The 22,085-nt window shown below is 29.8% G+C and overlaps 2 protein-coding genes across 3 annotated transcripts in view; one reads left to right on the top strand and one right to left on the bottom strand.

The window, feature by feature from the left end:
• The first annotated feature begins 243 nt into the window (after positions 1-243).
• Positions 244-13,896, top strand: LOC111623342 (potassium channel subfamily K member 16-like). 2 transcript variants are annotated; one of them, XM_023365881.1, is made up of 6 exons: positions 244-455; positions 8,571-8,721; positions 10,026-10,202; positions 11,354-11,686; positions 11,755-11,981; positions 12,512-13,896. In XM_023365881.1, the coding sequence occupies exons 1-6, from the start codon at positions 336-338 to the stop codon at positions 13,025-13,027; spliced, it is 1,524 nt and encodes a 507-aa protein (XP_023221649.1). In that variant the 5' UTR covers positions 244-335; the 3' UTR covers positions 13,028-13,896. The 2 variants fall into 2 exon arrangements, with proteins under 2 accessions (XP_023221649.1, XP_023221650.1); XM_023365882.1 differs by lacking the exon at positions 244-455 and adding an exon at positions 2,263-2,895 and having other exon boundaries at positions 12,512-13,895.
• A 1,989-nt stretch (positions 13,897-15,885) lies between these two features.
• LOC111623336 (inositol-trisphosphate 3-kinase B-like) overlaps positions 15,886-22,085 on the bottom strand; it is a 104,322-nt gene continuing 98,122 nt past the window's right edge. Inside the window, exon 8 of the mRNA XM_023365872.1 lies at positions 15,886-16,156. Within this exon, the coding sequence (XP_023221640.1) occupies positions 15,932-16,156 (225 nt within the window). The 3' untranslated portion in view covers positions 15,886-15,931. The remainder of the gene's footprint in view (positions 16,157-22,085) is intronic.

Consider the following 22,085-nt stretch of genomic DNA (forward strand, 5'->3'; position numbering starts at 1 on the left):
CTACATAAATTATGATATATTTATAAATAAATCAAATAGTTTTTTTTTTCTCAAATCTTTAACTTAAATAAAGACGTGTTTTCTACGAAAGTTCGACTCACCTTTTCGAAGATATTCAAGTTTTAAAAACTTACGTTAAAACACCAATGTTTACTGGAGTTGTACGTGTGTGACGTCACAGCGGAGAAGGATTTATAAGAGGAGGGAGGCGCTGTTGTAGGAGTAATGCCGCCGGATGTTCTGTATGGCGAGACACATGTCGCTCGACGGACCTTCTGCAACGAGTTTCTCCTTAATTAATTCCAGGATATTGACTTAAGTCCCCCGTTACGACTATGTCTAGCCCTTTACAAGATGTCGAAGTGGATGTCACTTCCGAAAAAACGGCATTTTTGCCACAATCCGGACAACCCGCATCTTCGGTTAAAATGTGCACGTACAAGTTTGGTTTTCTGGTATGTTTTCTTGCTTAATCTATACGATTTTTTACCGTTTTAAACTAAGAAAAGTCTTTTCTTATCACTTTATAATTCCGTAATCTTCAAAATTTGATCGTTTTTTTACCATATTAACTGATGATATCCGTCCTGTCTACGGTGAAAAGAATAGTCATTTTAATATTAAATAGCATCGTGAATCAGTAAAGATGGTTGTGCTATTTACAGAAATTTCGATCACTATCGCGTTAAAAAATTGATGGAAAGTTAATGCATTAAAAAGTATTAAAAAAAAAAAAATTAGTGTTTTGTATCAATAGGGACTTACATGTAGAAGTATAGAAATTTAGGTCAATGATATCGTGACTGCCTTGGGTGGAACTTATACTAGACATTGAACACCTTTATTTAATAAATACTTATTTAAATTGTCAAAAATGTCACCACGACTCGAAGATATAAATCAGAGATGTTACATTTTCTTACCTACTCCCACACAAACTTAATAAAAGTTATTCTATTCCAGGAAGAGCTGGAGTAGGTATAGACTTATAAGTATACGTTACCTTCAAAATTTAAGAAATTAAACTATAAATTAAAAACTAATTTGAATTAAACTATTAAGAAAAGGGTTATAGATCTTAAGAGGCAACTATATATCAGTTATTAATCACTGGTGACGAAGGATAACTCCAGTTATATCTAGATTTATCATGCTATTAATCTCTCCAAGCGTAGAGTTAAAGGATGTTTGAGTTAGTAAAACTTTATTGGTCACATGTTTTATCGACGTTACTTTATTTATTATATGTGCGATGATGTGATGTGCTTATTAATGGAGTTATTGATATATATAATGGTCGACAGAAAATCGATGCAACGACTATGTTTTTTTTCTACGTTTCGGTATGAAAATAGAAATCTCGATTCGGATATTAATTATTGCGTGCTAAAATTACTTCTAACCTTCGAAACAAGCTTCGGCAGTGTTTAAAAATGTTTCATTTCTGAGATATGAGTTACTTTTTTTATTCTTTAATTTGCTGTTGTAATTCTCTAATGCTTATGTTAACATTTTTTGCTGGGTTTTCTTATGAATTGCTGATTTTGATATTCTTGGCCACTTCTGTTATATGAGTCAGTATGTTCTTGTTATCTTTGTTCCTTTACATACATTTCAATGTTTTTTCCTATCTTTATTTATTTCTTTGCATAAATTATTGTTATTCTTACTTATTCCTTTGCATAAATCCGCATTTTTCTATTATATTCACTCGCTTCTATGCATAAATTCTTATATTTCTTCCATTTTCATGTATTTCTTTGCATAACTACTTTCTACGTTCCTCTTATTCTTTCTTGTTCTTTTGAATAAACTATTATGTTCCTTCTATCTACACTCGTTCACTTGTATAAAGCATTATATTCCTCAGGTTGCTTGTATCTTTGCATAAACATTTACATTATTACTAATCTTATAAGCCCATTTACGTAAACTGCTATGCTTATGCCGCAACACATCATTTTCTTTACGTAAGTTGTTAAGCTCTCAACGATTCTTCTTATATAAATTGACTGCAATACTCTACCCCAAGGCTGGAGTTAAACTTGTTTTGACCCTAAGCTGTAACATATTATAACGGGTCCTTCCCTTGCCCAAAATAATGATACATGTAAAAATGTGAGACTAAGCTATAGACTCGTAACGCCAGGTCCTAAGCTTACGTGCAGTGCCCTAAGCTTCCTATTTGTATAGATAAACGATATTCTTATATAATGCTCTTTTATAATGCAAACCCTACACGGATGCATTAATTCACAAGTATTATTTATCAAGATTTATTTGCAAAATTTTAATATAACCTTGTACGATTGCGATCAACATAAACAAATTTTTAGTTAAGGAAACGTTCACTCCGGAGAAAGATAAAAAGAATCATCATCATTGTTATTGAATAGGAGAACCTCGCCCATATCCATACAGCTTGTTATCGCTATTGTTTACTCAATTAACTTATAACATACGTAACCCATGATTAAGTATTATATAAAACTGGAAATTATATACAAAACTACAAATATTTTCTTTTAAAATCCGTGCAAAGCGGGGACAGATGTCGCGACGTAACTCCGGGGGGTCGAATATCGTCACCTCACGTGATCCGTACTTGGACATATCCGAAACATCATCCCCCCCGAAAAGTAGATGAAAATATTGTTTTGGAGCGAACCCGACGACCCGTAACCAGTTAAAGGTTTTCGATGGGGTTTATCGGAGGGGAAGGTACTAAACACCTGTTTCCTTGTTTTCCGCGGTGTGTATTATTGTCATCGTGTCGCAGTTTGCTGGAGGTGGTCCAATCGACGAATACCCTAAAAATAATGCTGAATCTTCCCTGTTCGAGTCGCTACTGGTTGGGCCACTTGGTTAAACGACGGAATCATGATCCCTAGAACAGTAAGTAGAAGAGACCTTAAAAATGCCCCCTCTTACTAATTACCTTACTAACTGAGGATAATTATTAAAAACAGAGGAATATACTGCTTATTCGACTTTCATATTTTCGAGTCAACAACCTGAACCTTCGGCTATTTCGCGCGGAGGAGATGTTTTGCAGTCGAGTGGTGGTCAGTCGTGTCCGGTTTTATCTAGTTTGCTGCACACGACCGAGCAATAAATAACAGTCGCTAGCTCGAAAAAACCATTAACTACTACCCAATCGCTAAATAATAGCCGAGTGATGTATATCCCTTTACGACTTAATGCTAATTTACACGAGTTTAAAATAGCTCTAGAACACTTTAAAACGCGATAATAATCCCATCGTTTATTTATAGCACTTTAAATTAGTTTCTCAAAGGTAACTCTTTAGAAAGATCAGCAGTTAACGATGAGGACGTTTAGGATACGTCCTATACAAAATGGCCGAAAAGACTGCTTTAAATCTATAAAAACGTTTCTGTTAAACAATTATAACGTTGCTAAACGTTTGCATTTGTCAGATTTTAAATAAAATATAACTTTTGTAGCTATCTTCGACGTAAATCACGGTTAATCCCAGTTAACGATAAGCACGCGGATTACCCAATAAATGACCGAAAACACAGCTTAAAACTATGAAAATGTTATAAAATAATAATTGTAACAGTTATTAAGAGGAAACGAAAAAATTGTGTAATATTAAACCAAAATTATTTTGAAAATTAAGACTTTTAGCATCCTAAAATGGCAAAGATGCTTGTTTAAATTAAATAAAATGGCTTCCAGTAATCGATTATAACAATATAAATTAATATAATACGTTAAAATCAGAAAACAGACGTTATAAAATAATATTTTTCCCAAGTTATATGCAAGTAATAAGAATATCAACTCAAAAAAAAAAAAAAAATGGCGGATGAAATCTATTTAAGGATTTAAAAAAAAAAAATGTCTTTAAATAATCATTTACAACAAGGAGACGAGAGTTTTATAGATTCTATAGTATTATAAATACGAAAATTACGATTACGGTAGAAAGATGTGCGGGAGGAAAAGATTGCATAACCTGTAACACGTGCATAAATTCTATTCTTGTTGTTGGTTACGCGGGGGATGATTATTTTAACTGTAGTACGAGTTATAACTCTACGTAACCGTACAATAGTATTATACAAAATAATTCTCGCGTGTTGTTTGTGTTTTTGTCAGTTATAAACATGCAAAATAAATCTCGTTCTCGCGGGATACGATCGGAAGTAAACATTATTTTTACACCGAATACACGCATCAATCTTTAGAAGGTTATATACAAAGCACGTGTTATTACACACGTGGGAAAATACGCAACGGCAAAGAAATTACAGTGTTTCTTTCGAAAATGACTGTACAGAGCGAACAATTGATACATCACGTATACATTTAACGAATTATATTATTATTTTTTTTTTATTTATTAAAAGGGTATCAAGTTCCGCCCACGCCGGGAAGTGAGAAATGTTATTTTTGGAAGACATTCGCTGACAGCTTCAATTTCGTCTTTGATAAGAAACGGTTATTAATCCTCCTTAAGACAACTCTTACGTTTAAAGTATCGTTTACTTATTAATGATGATTCCTACTTTGAAATTAAGAGTTATTTTAAATAGAGAGTCCTCTGTTTAATAAGCAGTAAACATTTTCTTTAGATTTTAAGAAAAATTTACATAAAAATCCAAGGCAGCTTTAGAAGAATTCCGAGTGACGGGTCAAAGTATTTATTTAATAAGTTACTAATTAGTATGACCCTATCGGGTTAATATTAAAAAAATACATGGAAATAATATGATTTTTAATTTGCATTTTTCTTATGTAATTTATGTTTATTATCCAAGTTTATAACCGATAAGACTCCATTTCACAATTTAAATTCAGAAATAACGGTTTTTAACGGAATCATTTTGAATCATTATCGCAAGCATTTCAATTGTAATTATGTATTGTAAAAATGCTCATTATCTATGTGGTTTGTCGTACACCGTGTACTCTGTAACATTTCTAAGACAGATTTCTTGTACGGGCCAACCGCATGTCACGCACTGATAACGCATAACTTACTATACAATGTCGTCTACCGCTACTCCTATACCTGTACGATACATTAACAGTGTACAATATGGCATATAACATTACTGACTACCATATCCGAATATGAATATTCCTTTACTAGACTTTGTACGTTTGAGTTGATGCCAGAATGTGTCGCTTCTTATTTTAATTTTAGACAACGTCTGCAAGAAATTTATTGCGATGAAAGCAGATATTTCGGGATTTACCTTAATGAGGTCAACGATTTTGACATCAAAATGAACAAAATAAACTTTTATACAGTGTTTTTTTTTTTTCGTATTATTTCAACTAAGAATGGACGGATTCACTAGAAATGCCATCCCGAGGAATGCCGTTGTAAACATATTCATCGTATTTTAAAATCGAAAATATTATGATCGAGTCACTGACCTTTTCAACAAATATCCTTCGAATGATAGAGTTTTTTCTCTAGTACTTTTATTCAGTTTTCCAGACATAACGACGAACACTGTGAAGTGCATCAACTTTATCAATGATATGGCTTTTTTCTATAGTTTCCCAAATCGCGGATATTCACGTTTTGACATGGCAATATACAGTAGAATGCAGTAAATCGAATAAGCAACAGTTTCTACAATATATTTCAACTTAATTCATTCGTTAGAAAGTCTTTTTTCTGCCTGGAACGGCAGCAGCAAGATACAGAAACCTCAAAGCAAAACTAAAAAAAAAATGAAATGTATTTCAAAGAACAACGTACAAAAAGATAGGATATCCACGTATAACCAGTTTCTGCAAGAATAAAAAGATGAAAAGGAGTATTTAGAAGCTCGTTTGTTCTACTTTTCTTGGTTGTATTGAAATGTTGCATTGGTGGCACATGCCATCAACGTAGGCTAAAAAAGAGAGAAGCAAACGAGGTGTATTATCAAAAAATTAGTAGAAAGAATCCCAAGTTGCAATATATCTCGACACTCATCACTCTTCGTTGTTGCATTTTGGAAACGCGTTCAAAATCGGAACAGTTGTTTTTCTTTGCCGTTTCAGACAGACGTAATGGTGCAATCTTTTGATGTCGGACGTGATAAAATGCAAAGCCGAGCTTGTCCCCAATATGTTTTTGATTTACATTTTAAAATGTATCTATTTCTTTTGCGGACTTTTGTCGCCACAAAAAACGTTTTTTCTCTTCATTTTCGTTCTGGCAATAATCCCAATTATCTCATTAACTCGACAAACAATCATTATATTCTCGTTAAGTTCTCTTTTCCAAATTATCTTCAATACTTCCTCAATTTTCTTCTTGCTCATCCTTCCTGCTCGGGAAGGATCTCTTAAGCCAACATCACTTATAGGGATAGGACTATCACTTCTCGAAATTGAAAACGAAACTCAGAATATTAATATTAATATCAACCCTTTGCCATTAATATTCATGAAACTATGGACAAGAGATTAAATAATCGAATGTTCTGTCTGTTGTAAGGAGGGATCAATGTTCTTTTGTTATAAAGGGCTAAGTAACTATAAGCACCTTACTAAATCTAATTACAAAAATTTTAACTGATGACCCGGTCATTTTTACGTGTTTAAAAACTTGAACAACCGAAAATTCCTTTTCAGAATTTAGAACAGATTTGAATCGAATAATGCACAATCTACCAATGGAAATGGAATCTAAGGGGCAAAAATATTTTCATTGTAATGAGCTAAAATGAACGGAATTAACTAAAATCTCACCCTATCGAAAGATCGAAGCTATCGAAAGTTTGAAGCTATAATTCTGCAATCTAAGAGTTGGAATTCCTAAAAATTTAATAATAATAATCCTTAAAGAATCAAGTTTTAGATTATAGAAAAATTTTTCAGTCCATCGTTTCTTATAGCATTTTATACTGGAAAGATAGTTTATTGTTAAGGAGAATTCGGCTGGATGCTCTATCCATCAGAGGAAGTAGATCAGTGACGTCATCGCTACGAAAAAGAGTAATCGACTAATCACGGTGTGCGAATGATCCAAACGACTGCTCTATTCTAACCCGTCGAACAGGAAGGAGCAAGAGGAGCACTCCAAAGCAACCAACCGAATTCGTCATTAAGTTTACTGCTCACAATATTCGGTCGTGCCAAACTACCGAAACCTCCTTATATTGTGAGGAGCAGAATTAAATAAAAAAATCCCCGCATATAACGATACTTCGATAGAAACAATTGAGGATCATCTTATTTTCAGTTAGAGTACAGAATAAAGGAAAGACTTTATGCAACAAAGAAAATTCACCGAAAGCCGTACCGAAGCATGACGTAAGAAGTAGATGCCGATTAGATAACACCTTCCAGGGTTTAACGACCCGGCTCATTCTTTCAAGGCTCGTGCTGTGGAAAATAATTTCGGTTGGAACCATCATAAATCATAAAATCATCTTTCAAACTAGACCATATCCCCTTCGGATCTAGAATGGATAAAGAACGAAACGTTGGAAAAGTCGTGTCTACCGGGTTGTAGTCATTTATCATATCTCAGAATGCCGGTTGCTTTTATCTTTATTTACCAGACTCATGCCAGTATTAACACCTACCCCGTTACAATATTCTTGACCCTGTTCTGCTACCCACGCTGTCACAGTCATTTTTGATCTTTGGCAGCATTACAGAACCAAAGCACTAAAGCTCTATTACATTACCCAGTTAAAGAATCGTTTAGTATGTTGTGGTGGTAAATCCCGTTTAAAAAATAATCGCAGACGTTAAAACGGATTCTTCCATTTATTTTGAAAAGTCACTTAAAAGATTGTTTTCTGTCAAAAATTGTTTGCACAGAGAAAATAGATTTAGCGTGTTAATGACATAAGATTAGGTTGTTGACATAATAGGGCTAAACTTAAACATCGCATCGACAGTAGACGAATCTATTTGTAGTAAAGTAAAAGCTACTAAATATAATTGTCACCTCCTACCGAGTGTCGAGATGTGGAAAGCGTTATCACGCTTTAACGAGTGCGAAAGTGTTTAATCGGTATCAACACCGTTTGCCTAAGATATAATTATATTGCAGGCAAAATCTTAATTTAAAATTAAAGTCGTAGCAGTGTCCGGATGTCTGGAGTCATTTTTAAAATGTCGTCTTGTAAGTTAAAAATTTAGAAGAGTTTGCGGGTCACGAGACACGCGTGTTAATCCACTTTAATGAAAAACCCTTTGGCACACATCCAAGATGAGAAAAATGCACAGAATTTCACAAATTTTCTTGTGATCCAGCTCTTTTAAAAGAATTGCATCGATTCTAAATCGTAGAGTAGTTTATTCGGATGGTTTCCGTGCATAATGCTCACCCTCCTCGACAATCTGACCTAAATGTTTTGAAGAATAATTTCCGTACTAAATCTGCTTATTTTACAATTGTTTAAAACAGTTTTAGATTAGCGTGCGTAACAATAAAAATTAGTGTCTCTATCCATCATCCCGTCTCTAGTTAAGTAGGAAGGTGTGTCGACTACTTACCTCGAACACAGAGCTTAATCTACTAGATATAATTAGATTATTATTAAATACAATACTCTTATGTGTGAATCTGTTTTTAACAGGGGATTTCGGTATCCAAGAAAGAGGTCCTAGCATTGCTCATCTTGTTCATAGTTTATGTTTTAATTGGAGGGGCAGTTTTTATGGCAATAGAATCACCGGCAGAAGAATCGACGAGGCACGACTTAGTGGTAGAACAAAGGCAGTTTAAAGGTTGGTATCACTCTTTTATTGTTAAATAAACGAGCCTTTAATAATTTCATAAATGAAAAATGAGATAATGATAACTTTTTATAATCTTAAATATTCGAATAAATTTTAAAAATAGCTTTTACCTTCATTATATTTTTATCACTCCGCGTGATAATCGTAATATTGATGAATGACTTTTTATTATCTCAATAAATCCTTCAGAGTTGTGATTATCTTTAGCTTCCAAGAAGTTGGATCGATGAGTAAATGCATTTTTTATTAACAGAAATTATAAAATTTGGCTTTTGTGATTATATTAGAGTAGAGTGTTGTTGAACTCGGAACAAAATGATTTTTGTATAGATATGGAGAGGGTTTTTGGCATGGCGAATGCCCACTAGAAACGAGATCAATACGCTGATAAAGAGCAACTTGTTAGTTTAAATAGGTATATTGATATAATTGAGCGTTTGTTAAAGATACGAGCGCGAGATAATGAAGAGCAGCTCATCACTCACTCGTCGCTGCTACAGTTTAAAAACGATCGTAGCCAAATTTTGCGCTTTGGCCACTTGCCACTTTCGGCTTTCTTAGAAGTGGTTGGCTCGTCTCTGTCAGAGATGGAGAAGAAAGCTCTATATCAAGCGGTATTTAAATTTTGTAACGTTGACGAGGCCAATTGTTTAGCTACAAAATTAATACCGTAATCGATTTCTTTTGCAATCAACAAAGATAATGACCCAGACGTACGAGAACGTGTGCAATAATTCCAGTATAAAGTTTCATTACGTTAATGTAACTGCTACGGAATTGTCTTGGCTTACTACCAAATTATTTCGTTTTAAATCGATTTTTTTTTTTTTTACAAAATAAAAAAGATATGTAAAACAATCATCGAGCTCGTGTTTTAGATTGTTTTGAAAAATTCCTGAAGGTACACGAATTTTTACGTAAAAATTATGCTTAAATAGTTGAAGAAATCGTTACTATTGATAGATTCATATGGTAGCTATACCGTAGCATTTATGCACCTAATACCTATAATTTCGCATAATTTTCTTATGGGAGCATTCTATAAATTCTAGATCTATATAAAATGTCTAGAATCCTAGTTATAACAATAAATATATTTTTTTCCTATGTAAAAATTGATTACCTTTCCATATAAAAATTGATTACCTTCCGCATTACTGATTCATCAGATTTCTTAGGAGTTTTCGCATTTTTCTACAAGTCGATAAATGCAGATATCAAAATTTCATAGAAATCAAATTATTTTAGTCCAGATTTTTATCGATTTTAATATGTTTTATTTTACTTTGCAGAGAAATTAAGATTCTTCGACCATCCAAATTTCACTCAGGTGGAAATCGAACACATAATAAGTACTTTAGCGGATGCCAAAAGCATGAATTTGGTAGACGAAGATGGGAACATCACGCGCATCAATTGGAGCTTTTATAATTCGTTCTTTTTCGCCATAACTGTGGTTACGACTATAGGTAAGTCGTCCATATTGTTTTCTTACGAGGGAGGAGATGAATGAAGGTCAAAACGGAGCGATACTCCATATTTTATTACTTATGGTAATGTTCCAACTACGACGTTGGTGATAAGCCAATCCTTGTATTGTGACAATATAAAGATTGTTTCGGAATATCAATTTTGAATAACCAAAAATAAAACGGTCGGCTCGAGAAAACTGACTTTTGAAAAGATCTCAAAGAAGATCGGCTCCTTTCTTCAAAGCGTTAGCCTTGAGACGAACTAAGAAAGTAGCTGGAAGAGCAGTTTTATAGCTTTTCCCACGCAATGATAATCTTTTCGGCTACCATTTTAGATATTTTAAGAGTATATTTTATAGATAAAAGTGCCAAATTTGAAAATATATAACAATTATAGTACCAGAAGGACGATCTCTTAAACGTGGTCTAGATCCAAGAACTCGTTAACATCAGCAAAATTTCCCCGAAAAATTATGTATTTTTAGTGCTTTAATTCAGTTTTTTACAGTTTATTTTTAGATATAAATTAAGTAAATTTGACTCCATTTTTTATTTCTTATTTCGTTCTTCCAGACAAATTTCAATAGTAAAACGTTTACACTCGTACTTTGCATGCAACTCGTATGCAACCTTCACTTTTTGCAGTGCCAAACGTAGGCTACTAAACTTATAAATCGTGCTTCCCCAATATCGATTTTCTTCGTGTAAAATAATAAAAGAAATAATAAATGGTTGCTGCATAAAAATACATCATTTTTTTTTACAATCCCGAATTTAAAAGGGGGGGAATTTAACGTTCGATCCTTAAATAATTTCTCACGTTATGTACGTGATCAGGAAATTATTTAATAAAATCTTCGAGTTCGAATATGGAATTGGGACAATAGGGTGTGTCCGATAATTTGATTCAAGGTTAAACACGAGTCGTCATGGCAACATTATAAACTTGCAAAAATAAAAATAATTAAGGAGGGTGAAGAGAAAAACGCATTATTTTTTTTAACAAAAATAAAATTGTGAAATAATGCTTTTTACCAAAGCAATAAAATTGCGATATTTTATTTACAAATGACTATTTTTATATTTACGATCCTTTTATGTTTGTAATTCTCGTACTTAAGAACTTCTGTATGTGTATTTTTTTTCAGGTTATGGCCATTTAGCGCCTTCTACTGTACCGGGTCGGATTTTTTGCGTGTTTTATGCCATGATAGGCATCCCCATGACCGGAATATTGCTAGCGGCAATAGGAGATCACTTCAGCAAACATTTAATGAAAAGTTTGGAGAGGGCCAAAAAGTACTATTCGTCTAAAGTAGCTTTAGCCATTAATGCCTTTACCTTTCTTCTGCCTTGGTTTGTAGTATTTATGATACTACCAGCCGGAGTATTTACTATGATAGAAAACTGGACTTTTATAGAAGGCCTTTACTATTGCTTCATTACTCTGTCTACTATCGGTTTTGGAGATTATGTAGCAGGTAAGAAGCTTCCAACGCTCCGTATTTGCACCTTTTATAAAACACGCTAACGTGAGAATTTCCTTTAGCCAATTTCGACGGTGAATATATCTGGATATACAAGACGGGAGTGGTTCTATGGATAATATTCGGTCTGGGATACTTAGCCATGATATTGAATTATATCTCTCGAGCTATGAGGTGCAAGCACATCCGGAGGGTGGAGAGGCGTTTATCTACAAGTTTTCATCATACCCAACAGAAATTTGGACAGAGAATAGACGAGATATATCATATTTTACAAGAATTTTCTAAGGTTAGTATGGGTTTATTAGATATATAAAGATAGCGGCGTATCTATACTTAAATACTTTGATTCGATTTAATTACGTCGTTAAGTGAGTCAGCAAATTGGCAAACTTAACGATCTATTCCAAGCTTAACAACCCCTTTAAGCTTTTTTGTTTCTCTCTCCCGCTGAGTATCTTTTTGCCCAACTTCTCACATTACCTTTTGTGTTCGGACCAAAGTTCAAAAATAATTTCGTAAAATAAAGCGCATCGTTACCCATTACGTTGGTGTCGAATAAATAGCATTAAGAAATGGGAAATAATTAAATAAGACGCATTTTTCTCTCGTTTAAAACTCGACTAACTTAAATGGCCAAATTTTAAGTTGATTCGTGTTTGTAAGAAATAACAATTTGCAGATGGAAGCGGATATCGTCAGAAAAATCGATAGTCACTCAAGGTCAAGGCCAGTTTCTGAGCCCGAACTTTCACGTTTATATTGTAAAGTTCGCTGATGATTTTATTTTGATTACTCATATTTATTTTATTTATACAGAAACAACCAAAATCTGGACGACACGGAATGCCACGTGTGCAATCGTTTCCTAATCCCGAAACGCCCATCCTTTCGGAAGAGAAGGATACTGTGAGGGACAAGAACCACAACAGGGACTATCAAATACAACGACTTCTTAATTTAGTGCAATCTTTAAAAGACGAATCAAAATATCCAAGCAGGCATCGACAACCTTATCATCCCAGGCGCTTAAAAGGACAATTAGAAGCATTAGATCTGGCCACTCAAGGTGCATTACCGCAGAGGAGACACAGTCTTCCTATTGTTCTTGTCTCCGGTGCAGAAGAAGAGACACACACTGACTTCAAACCCTTTAACAGAAGTCATTTAGAGTTTATAGGACCTTGTTTTGGTAACAATAATAGTAACAGCAGTAATAACAATAATAATAATAATAATACTTCTAATTCAAATCACGGTACACCTAATAGGAGGATATCACACTTGACCGCCATTGGAATCGATTTAGAAAGTCTACAGTCGACTAGTGTCTGACTTATTTAGTGCCTTGGAGAGAATATAAATGATAAATAATAAAGGTATTCTACATTTTCCTCGATTACAAATCAAAAAAACGAAAATGGATACCGAGAATTCGTCCATTACCGCCTATAAGTAGAATGCCTGCTCAGCGAGTGACATACTATGGATGAAGTTCTGAGACTATTTTTGTATATAATGAAGCAGAATATAAATAATGTCTATTGACATTCTTTTTCTTGATACTTCAATTTTTAACTGAAGTTTGATTTTGGACTGTATTATTTGTCATTATGTGGACAGTCACCATTTTTAAGTTCAATCATTAAGAAAAGTCCCATCATTTCCGTCCATCTATGACAAGGTTAGATTTGATTTATGTACAGAATATGTAAATGAAAAAAAAGGAAAATGTTTTTATGTAAATATTTTAAATTTAGGTTATTTAATAAACGAAAAAAGTGTTTTGTTTGAAAATATTTTTTAATTTTGCTTTATATATAAAACTTTTTGTAAATATTGAAAAAAATTCCCATCCCTTCCCATTTGATTATGTTGAAATAAAGACTATAATATATAATAAATACAGAATACGGATTTATTTGATTATAATTAACATAGTTTGCATAATATTTCACAATACTCTACAATACAAAATGAACTAAGTAATAACTTACTGTGGAATACATCACTGCATTGATATCAACACAAATTGATTGTATTGATATTTAACATTAAAAAAAAATAAACTAACTTTGATTTTTTTTTTAAAAAAGTAAATATTGAAAAAATATGGTCATATCCCAACAAATGAGATCAATTTGAGATATTTATTATTAAATAAATGGGAAAAGTTAATAAAATTACAATTGAGAAGATAAATAAATAGAGACCTTCTAAATTTAAATATGTGAAAAGAATTAAGCTCACATTCACTAGACTAGAAATTCATATACTACATAATATCTTTTTTATATATTAAGTAAATAAAAGAAGTTAACTCTCAGATATATCTATGTATATATATACTTTTTAAAATCAAATTTGGCTTTTACCAAACTAAAGACTTCCAAAGAAGAAAAATTTGTTTCATTAAAAAACAAATAATTTAAATAGTTGATGAAATGTGTACTGTACCAGTACATTGTACTCAAAACCTCTTTGATGGTTTAGAAATTTCTGGAAAAATCGGTGATATAAACAGGAAGTCAAACTATTGTTTACAATAAAAATGACTTGCTTTTACGAATCTAAATTCATAAATAATTTGCACTGTAAATAGTGATTTGGATTAAGAATTACATTAGATCATTTTATATATTTAGTCTCATTAGGCCAAAGGTTGGTATTTTTACTGAGAAGAGTCAATTCTATTCTTAGAATCAAGTATTTGAAAATTCTAGAATATGGCTACTTACATGCTTTCATTTTATAATAAAATGATATATAAAATAGGTTTAAATATGTTAATGTATAAAAAAATGCATTTATCAGATATATTTTTCATTAAGCAAACTTGCATTCCTATGTATACTAAATTCAATTATTTTTTTATATTAATTTATATAAAGCTATCCTCATTATTCTTTATTGTTTCTTTAAAGAAAAAAAAAGACTATCATTAAAAAAAACTTAATGGCAACAACTAAATCATTCCTTTCAAAACAATCCAAATCGAAATGCATTTATTAAAGCATAGCAAAGAAATATTCAGAACATTCAATGTTTAATTTAACCAAAATTAAATTTGATAAGTTATGCTTTGTAGATAATGGAAATAAAAGAATTTGAAAATGAAAAATATTTAAAAAGGTTGACATTTTATCTTGTGTAACAGATGGAATCACTTCACAGTAGGCTAAATAACCAACCTCGAGTTTGCTCATGAGCTCATTAAACTTCAGGAAAATCAGGATTGCTTTAGTTTGGTAAAATAGCAATTGATTAATTTTAATGTTTGTAATATTATGTAATATTATCTGAAATACTTATGCTTTTGGAAATTATTAATTATATATTTAACATATATATAATATATAAATCAAATGAATTAAAAACATACTCGACAAGTTTGAATTTCAATTATATTTTTTACATTTTTATATTAGTTGCATATTATTACTATTTACTAAGCATATAAATGCATAAATTTTATTTATTGGTTGTTTAAAAAAATACAGAATTTTATATATAAAAGCAGCACCTTTTAATATCATCTTTGTAAAAATTTTAAACTGAAGACATTTATGATAAATAAATAATTCAAACTTTTCAACTACAAGACATTATTTCTAATGAAATATTATTCTTTGAATCATTTCCAAATTCAAACCTTATGTACAATAATTTTCAATTTTAAGATGATAGTTATAAATATATACAATTTGAATATCTTTACAACAGCAAGGATGATAACTTGAGATATAAGTCACTGGATAAAATGACGATGATCATTTTGTTATTGGTCCCAAGAAGTAAAAGAATATTTACATCTAGAATTATATGTACAAAAATTAATTTTTCAAAATAGTTATTTTGTGTGAATTAAAAATATTCAATATTTATATATATCCAATATGTAATTAAGAGATTGGATTGCTATGCAAGTTACAGATTAATGAATTAAGAAGAAATTCATCTTGCTGAAAAGAAAAAATTTACTACTACATACTTATAAATTATTGACAAAAATCTCAGTTTTAATAAAAGTGTATGAAATGAATTAAGCATAGTTTAGCACAAGCTGTCAAACTCCTTCAAAGTCATTTTTAATTTAAATCTATAATTCTTTTTTAATTTGTCTCTAAAAAAGATACTAAAAGCACCTACAATTTGCTTGTTAAAAATATATTCAATAATGGCACTTATATTGATTTTTTTTTTAAATCCCTGAGTTTGGTCGTCGACCTTACTTTGTTTCTAAAACTCTGTCGAGGTAGGTGCGCCGTTTTCGGAAAGTTCTTCAAAGAGTTTAACTAGACTGTCAATACCGATCAAATATCCGTCTTCGTGATTTCCAACCACCCACGGATCCTTGTGAGTAATTTTTATGTTACCGGGTAGAGGCATGGTCTTGCCGAAGTCGATCATCCAAATGCTAGCATGATTGGAATCGTGAACAAAAAGAAGTGAACTTCCTATCATCTATAAATATAAAAGCAAATTAATTTATTTAAGTTATAAAAAATTTATGCATTTCAAAATTCAAAAATTATATTATTACGTATTTAAATTAGTCAAGTAGTCAGATGAATTATTAATGATATTAATAATACAGAATGAATCTAGTTATACAAACAATTGTCATGTTATTACTTTTGCATTAGCTATTGGAATGCTGTAATTCTTTGAATCACTTGAAACCTTGCCAATACTGATAACAATAATAATGACTAAAGAAAGAGTTAAATAGCATATGGCATTTCTTTTTACGAAGTATATTTAATGATCAAAGCACTTAAGTATACATTAACAGGAAAAAAAAAACAAACACGGTATTATTAAGTTGTAAAAATGAATGTGTAAAATGTAGTGATTTAAAAGAAAAAAAAACATCCCCAGTGAATTTAAAGATTATGTTTTGAATTAAAAATTTATAAAAATATTAATTTATATTATTATAATTATTGCAACTGATTAAACTTCATTATTAGAGTAGTTTTTACTATTTCATAAATTATGTAAAAGTGTTGACACTGTTTTAAAGTAATTCCAAACATAATATTCATAATGCAGAATATTACTGTATCAGAATACATTTAAACTAATAAATTTTAAGAATATAATAAGATAAAAACAGTGCATATACAACATATATAAAATAGTCAACAAAAAAGATTTTTGATGTTAAAATGATCATTTTAGCACCAGAAAATAGATTTCTTTGTTGTCTGCTTTAATAATATAGAATAAACACACTAATTTTTGATATATGTAGAAAATTATATTTTCGTACCTGTATTAAATATGTATTACTGCATATACAAAGATTTTATTAAAATGCCTGATTTTGTTTTATAAATACAAAATTTTTGATATTTATAGCAGAGTAAAAATAATAATATATATATTAGTATCTAACAAGTTCAATAAAATTTATTTTTCTAGAAAAACATGTTAGAATTAGAACAAATTTATTTAAAACAAAAAACAGAAAACTTCGGCATCTAGAAATGAAAACAGGCTTTCCGCATTAACACTTATTTATAAACAATAACAATTCTTTAGATACATTCCAGATCACAAACAACATGCCAATAATAGAAAAGAAATTAAACATAAAAAATGAACTTAATTATCTACAAAAACAGTAAAAGTTTCTAAATTTTTTTTTCAAGCTATTTAAGGAAAGAGCTAAATATAGTAATGTTAAAACATACAAAAGAATAAAATTTGTTAAATATAAACTAGAAGATAATCTTATTCTAATATTTAACCTAAAATAAATTTATTTTAATATATTTTTTTATTTTTCTAATTATTCTCTCTATGACAAATTTTCATTCAAATCAAATTTTTTAAAGTTTATTATAGAAACTTCATTTATTCAAACCTCATTTAGGAAGTTCAGTTCAGTTATTTTTTGAACCAAAAAAAAAAAAATCAATTTTTTAAAAACTAAATTCCATTCTCCAGAGTCAGATGATATAACTGAGTTAATTACATTATTATGGCCCATAAATATGTTATAAAAAGAAAAATTGTCTGTAATAACAGACAAAAAAGTTTGTGCCAAACATAGAAAAGAATTTATTCCCTTTTTTTAGATATATTTAGAAAAATATTTTATAAACAATAAAATTTAGGCATTAACATTCATTTGTAAAACTTTAACAAAATTCTTCCAATTTTGAAATTTATTAAATTAATTTCCAATAAATCACAAATTAACAGCAACTATTAACATTTGTCTCTTAATAAATTATTAGAATATCTTAATCATTAAAGATTAGGATAAAATACTAAATTTTATGCAGTTATAAGACAAAAAAAAATATATATATATATATAATCAAACACTTAATTCCCTCAAAAATTAATAAACCAGACATTACCGAGGACCTCTGAAAAAAGTCAGGTGATCCCTTTTGGCCTATAATGTGGCATATTATTATATGTCAAACAATATGAATTGTGTTATGTTTGTTTATTGATTTGTGTAGTCAGATATAAATATAATGTTGTATTATAAGTGTACATCTCACATGGTGCATAAATTTATATAAACAATACAAAATTAACATTAAAATATCAACAACATAGTTTACAATACTATTCAAAACAGATGTATGTCTATCAATATCTTTCATCCCTCATTTTTACATGTATATACGTATAAAAGTTATACATTGTATATATGATATACATTCACAATGTAAACATAACATCACAATAAAATTATGTAAAGAATCTAGACACCCACATTCGTTCTACCTTGCACACAGAATTGAAAACAAATATTGATCTTAATAAAATAAATTTAAATGGGTGAATGAATAGAATTAACTTTTGATATTCTTTACCAAATTCTACACCGTTTTTAAAATATTCTAAGAAAATGAATAAATAAATGTTATAATTTTATTTTAATCTTTACACAGATATTATTACATTAAAACATTAAATATATTTTCAATTATAAATTTATTTACTGTACATTGATGTTATATAATTGTTAATTGTTTATTTTTAAAAAAAGATAAATTTTAAGATAAAAGAATTCTCTTGATCTTAAAATTTACCTTTTTTAAAAATGGAAATTACAATACAATAAAATTGTGTAGGATTTTCATTTAAACATTTGATTTTCCTAGAATCTTGTTTATTCTCAAACTGGCATTCAAAATGCATTTTAGAAAATCTAGAAGGATAATTTATGAAGATAATTATAAGTAAACACAGGTGTTTAAATAAATAATGTAAGTTGAAGCTATTCATAGTTCTAATTTTAACTTTCATAGAAAGAACTGCTATATACTCATCACTAAATGGATCATCATCATCTAATTTAAAATATCTAAATAGATCATTCTTCTTCTTAATGCTCTTTTTTTTTAGAAGAGTAAGATTTAATTTGAATTTTTAAAATAAAATACTACAATACTACTTTAACAAATATAAATAATTTATTAAATCTATTCACACATCTTAAAAATTATTTATATCCTTGTGCATAGCTTTTCATCATTTTAGAATTCTATTGTTGTAATTTCTAACTAAAAATTCAATTAAAATTTTTGTTTTGGCTTAGCAGAACATTTCCTTTGTTTCCCCCAAATAAATAAGAATAATTTTCCTTTCCATTATTTAATTTTAATATTTCTTTTATCAAAATAACTGTTTTTATAATCTGCTATGCTACAGCATCAAATCAGCAACTATTCTGTATGTAATAACTTAGCAAAATAAATTTGCTGTACATTAATGATTTAAAAGAAATTAAATTCACTTCTTAAGAAGACCATCTGAACAGAAATGATAAAAATCAACAGTTCTGTACAATAAATGAAATAAACTAAGGACAAAACTAATATTAAGTTAACAAACTAAACTTTATAAAATATACATAATGTAATTAATGCTACATGTTATCATATTCAATTTATATAACTATTTTGAAAAAAAGAATTTGTATTTTAATATTTGTGTACAAAAGTCTTCTAAAATATTACATTATTTTGCTTATATTTGAGTTAATTTTATTTAAATGCCTTTATTCTCTTATATCATGAAAGATATATGGAAGTAAGAGGGATGAACTAAAAATCCATACATGAGAAACAAATAAGCACAACTCCAAACATGAGAGATCGAAACTTAATTCAAATTTATTTAATCACAGAAAAAAGTTTGCAAGTAGCACAAGTAGAGATGAGATTTTATGTTTGGCATTAGTGAAAAGTTTAAAAAATTTCCACAAAACTCAGTTTTTTTTTTCCAATCTGAGTTTTGAGCGTGATTGATTTTACTCACATTTTGATAAAATTTTTTGTTTCAGATGAGCTTAAAACCTTTCTATAGGCCATATTGAGGCATATTGAGTGGATTTTCTTCTTTCTTTACCTAATTAATATTCAAATTTTTAGTTTTAAGACAATAATGGCTGCACAGTGATATAATATGCCATCAGGTCAGATGTTATAATGATCATTAAGTAATTTTTGCCAATAAATGGCTTCAATTTAGATTAAATACATTCAGTCAACTATGTTTTCACATCTGGGACAGAATTTGTAGGCACAAAATAAGGTTCCAATTGGCTTTTCTCACTGATCATTTGAAACAAAAGTTTTATTTGTTTCAAAGTTTCAAAAAGTGTTATTGGTACTTATATATTTTATTTCACATGACATTTTCTTTATTTCATGTGTAGAATCCAGTTGTAGCTAAAGTTTTAAACACAGAATAAGATTCATTGTCATAAATAATGTAACAAATTGAATTTTCAAGCAGTTTTACAATCATGATCTCCAATCTTTTAGTTTGTTGTTACAATGGTTTACTACTGATTTTTGGAGTGTCAACTTGCTGATAATGTTTAAAGTATCAGAAGACTTACATTAAAAAATATAATAATTTTTTTCAGTGTCTATTCTTTACATCCTTTTTACATTCCAACTCAGAAGTAACAGCAAAACTGGCTCAACAATATAACTAAATTAAACCATATGCCTCTGTGTCCTTACCTTATAGTTTAGTATTTAAAATGTCTATTCAGACTTACATTATATGCAGGTATCTGGAAAATATAAGTACAAGTGAAAAATAAAAATTGTTTTTTCTGATAGGCTTTCTTAAATTTTGTTGAACAAAGACATTGGTATAGTAAGTCCTGTTAATAAAATAAGTCCAAATAGACATTTTAAATACTAAAATATAACTAAATCCTCAATAAAACTGCAAACTTAGATTATTAAAAAATTACACAAGTTAAAAATGATCAAAATGTTGACCTTTTATTGTAGAATTCAACACTTTTACAATAAAACATTGATAAAATTTTTCACAATATCTACTGTGTCTTCTAGCCATAACATTTAACTGCTTGAAGTCTTCTGGTGGTTCTTTTGGGTAATCATAATTATTTGAATAAATAACATAGCTATTTGCTGATAATACTTTACATTTACTGACTGATTTCATTTCTCTTGCAAAAGAAAAAACTTTCATATTCCTGAGCAAGTTTTATGCTCAATTTTGTCCATGTGTTTTCAAAACTATGAATCACTTTTTTGAGCATCTTTTTGGTGATTCTACAGGATCCTGCAGTTATACTTGTTATTTGGTCCCTCTTCAGTCTTTTCACTCCATCATAAACAGTATAAACAGTTTGGCAATCAATTCCAAAAGATTCACAACACTAAAAATCTGGTTTACTAGAGCACTTCTATTAGCATTATGAAAACTGAGCTATCAAACTTCATTCAATATTGTCATTGTTGAACTTTTGCATGTCATGAACATGAAATTTCTTATGCAAATGCATGTCATCTTCACTTACCAATTCACTAATGGTTAATTTATAAACATTCTGGCATTATAGCACTTTGAACTTCGTGTATGAGATTTCAGTGCAAACCACTTGTAAGAAGAAATGATATGCTGTACAAAACTTGCATTTACAATACAAATTTTAAAAATACCAGTTGATATATTATATATACATAGTAATCAGCAAAAACTTCAATTAACTAATTAAAATTAGGACCATAATATGCTGATTGTGCTCAAATATATAACAGAATATATTTTGTAAATTCACTTAGTTTACATCTGAAAACATATTTCAACTACACATGCTTTAAAATAAACTCATCACATTTTTGGAAACTAATATATGTGGTTTCTTTGAAAACTTTTAATGGATATTCATTTATTAGAAATTAATCTAATTTGCAGAAGATTTTAAAATTTTCAAATCTTTGGTCTTTTAATGAAAATAAACTCTTCACATAACCTCCCCATCATATTATTGCTGTCCACAGGTGGGAATCATTAATTTCTGCCCACCTGTGGACAGCAATTAACTTCATAGGTATGAGAATATGTTTGTAACTACAATTTAAAATCAGTA

Source organism: Centruroides sculpturatus, unplaced genomic scaffold (genome assembly GCF_000671375.1).
Source record: "Centruroides sculpturatus isolate CEXI.00-Female unplaced genomic scaffold, Cexi_2.0 scaffold339, whole genome shotgun sequence".
In the NCBI taxonomy this organism is placed as follows: domain Eukaryota; kingdom Metazoa; phylum Arthropoda; class Arachnida; order Scorpiones; family Buthidae; genus Centruroides; species Centruroides sculpturatus.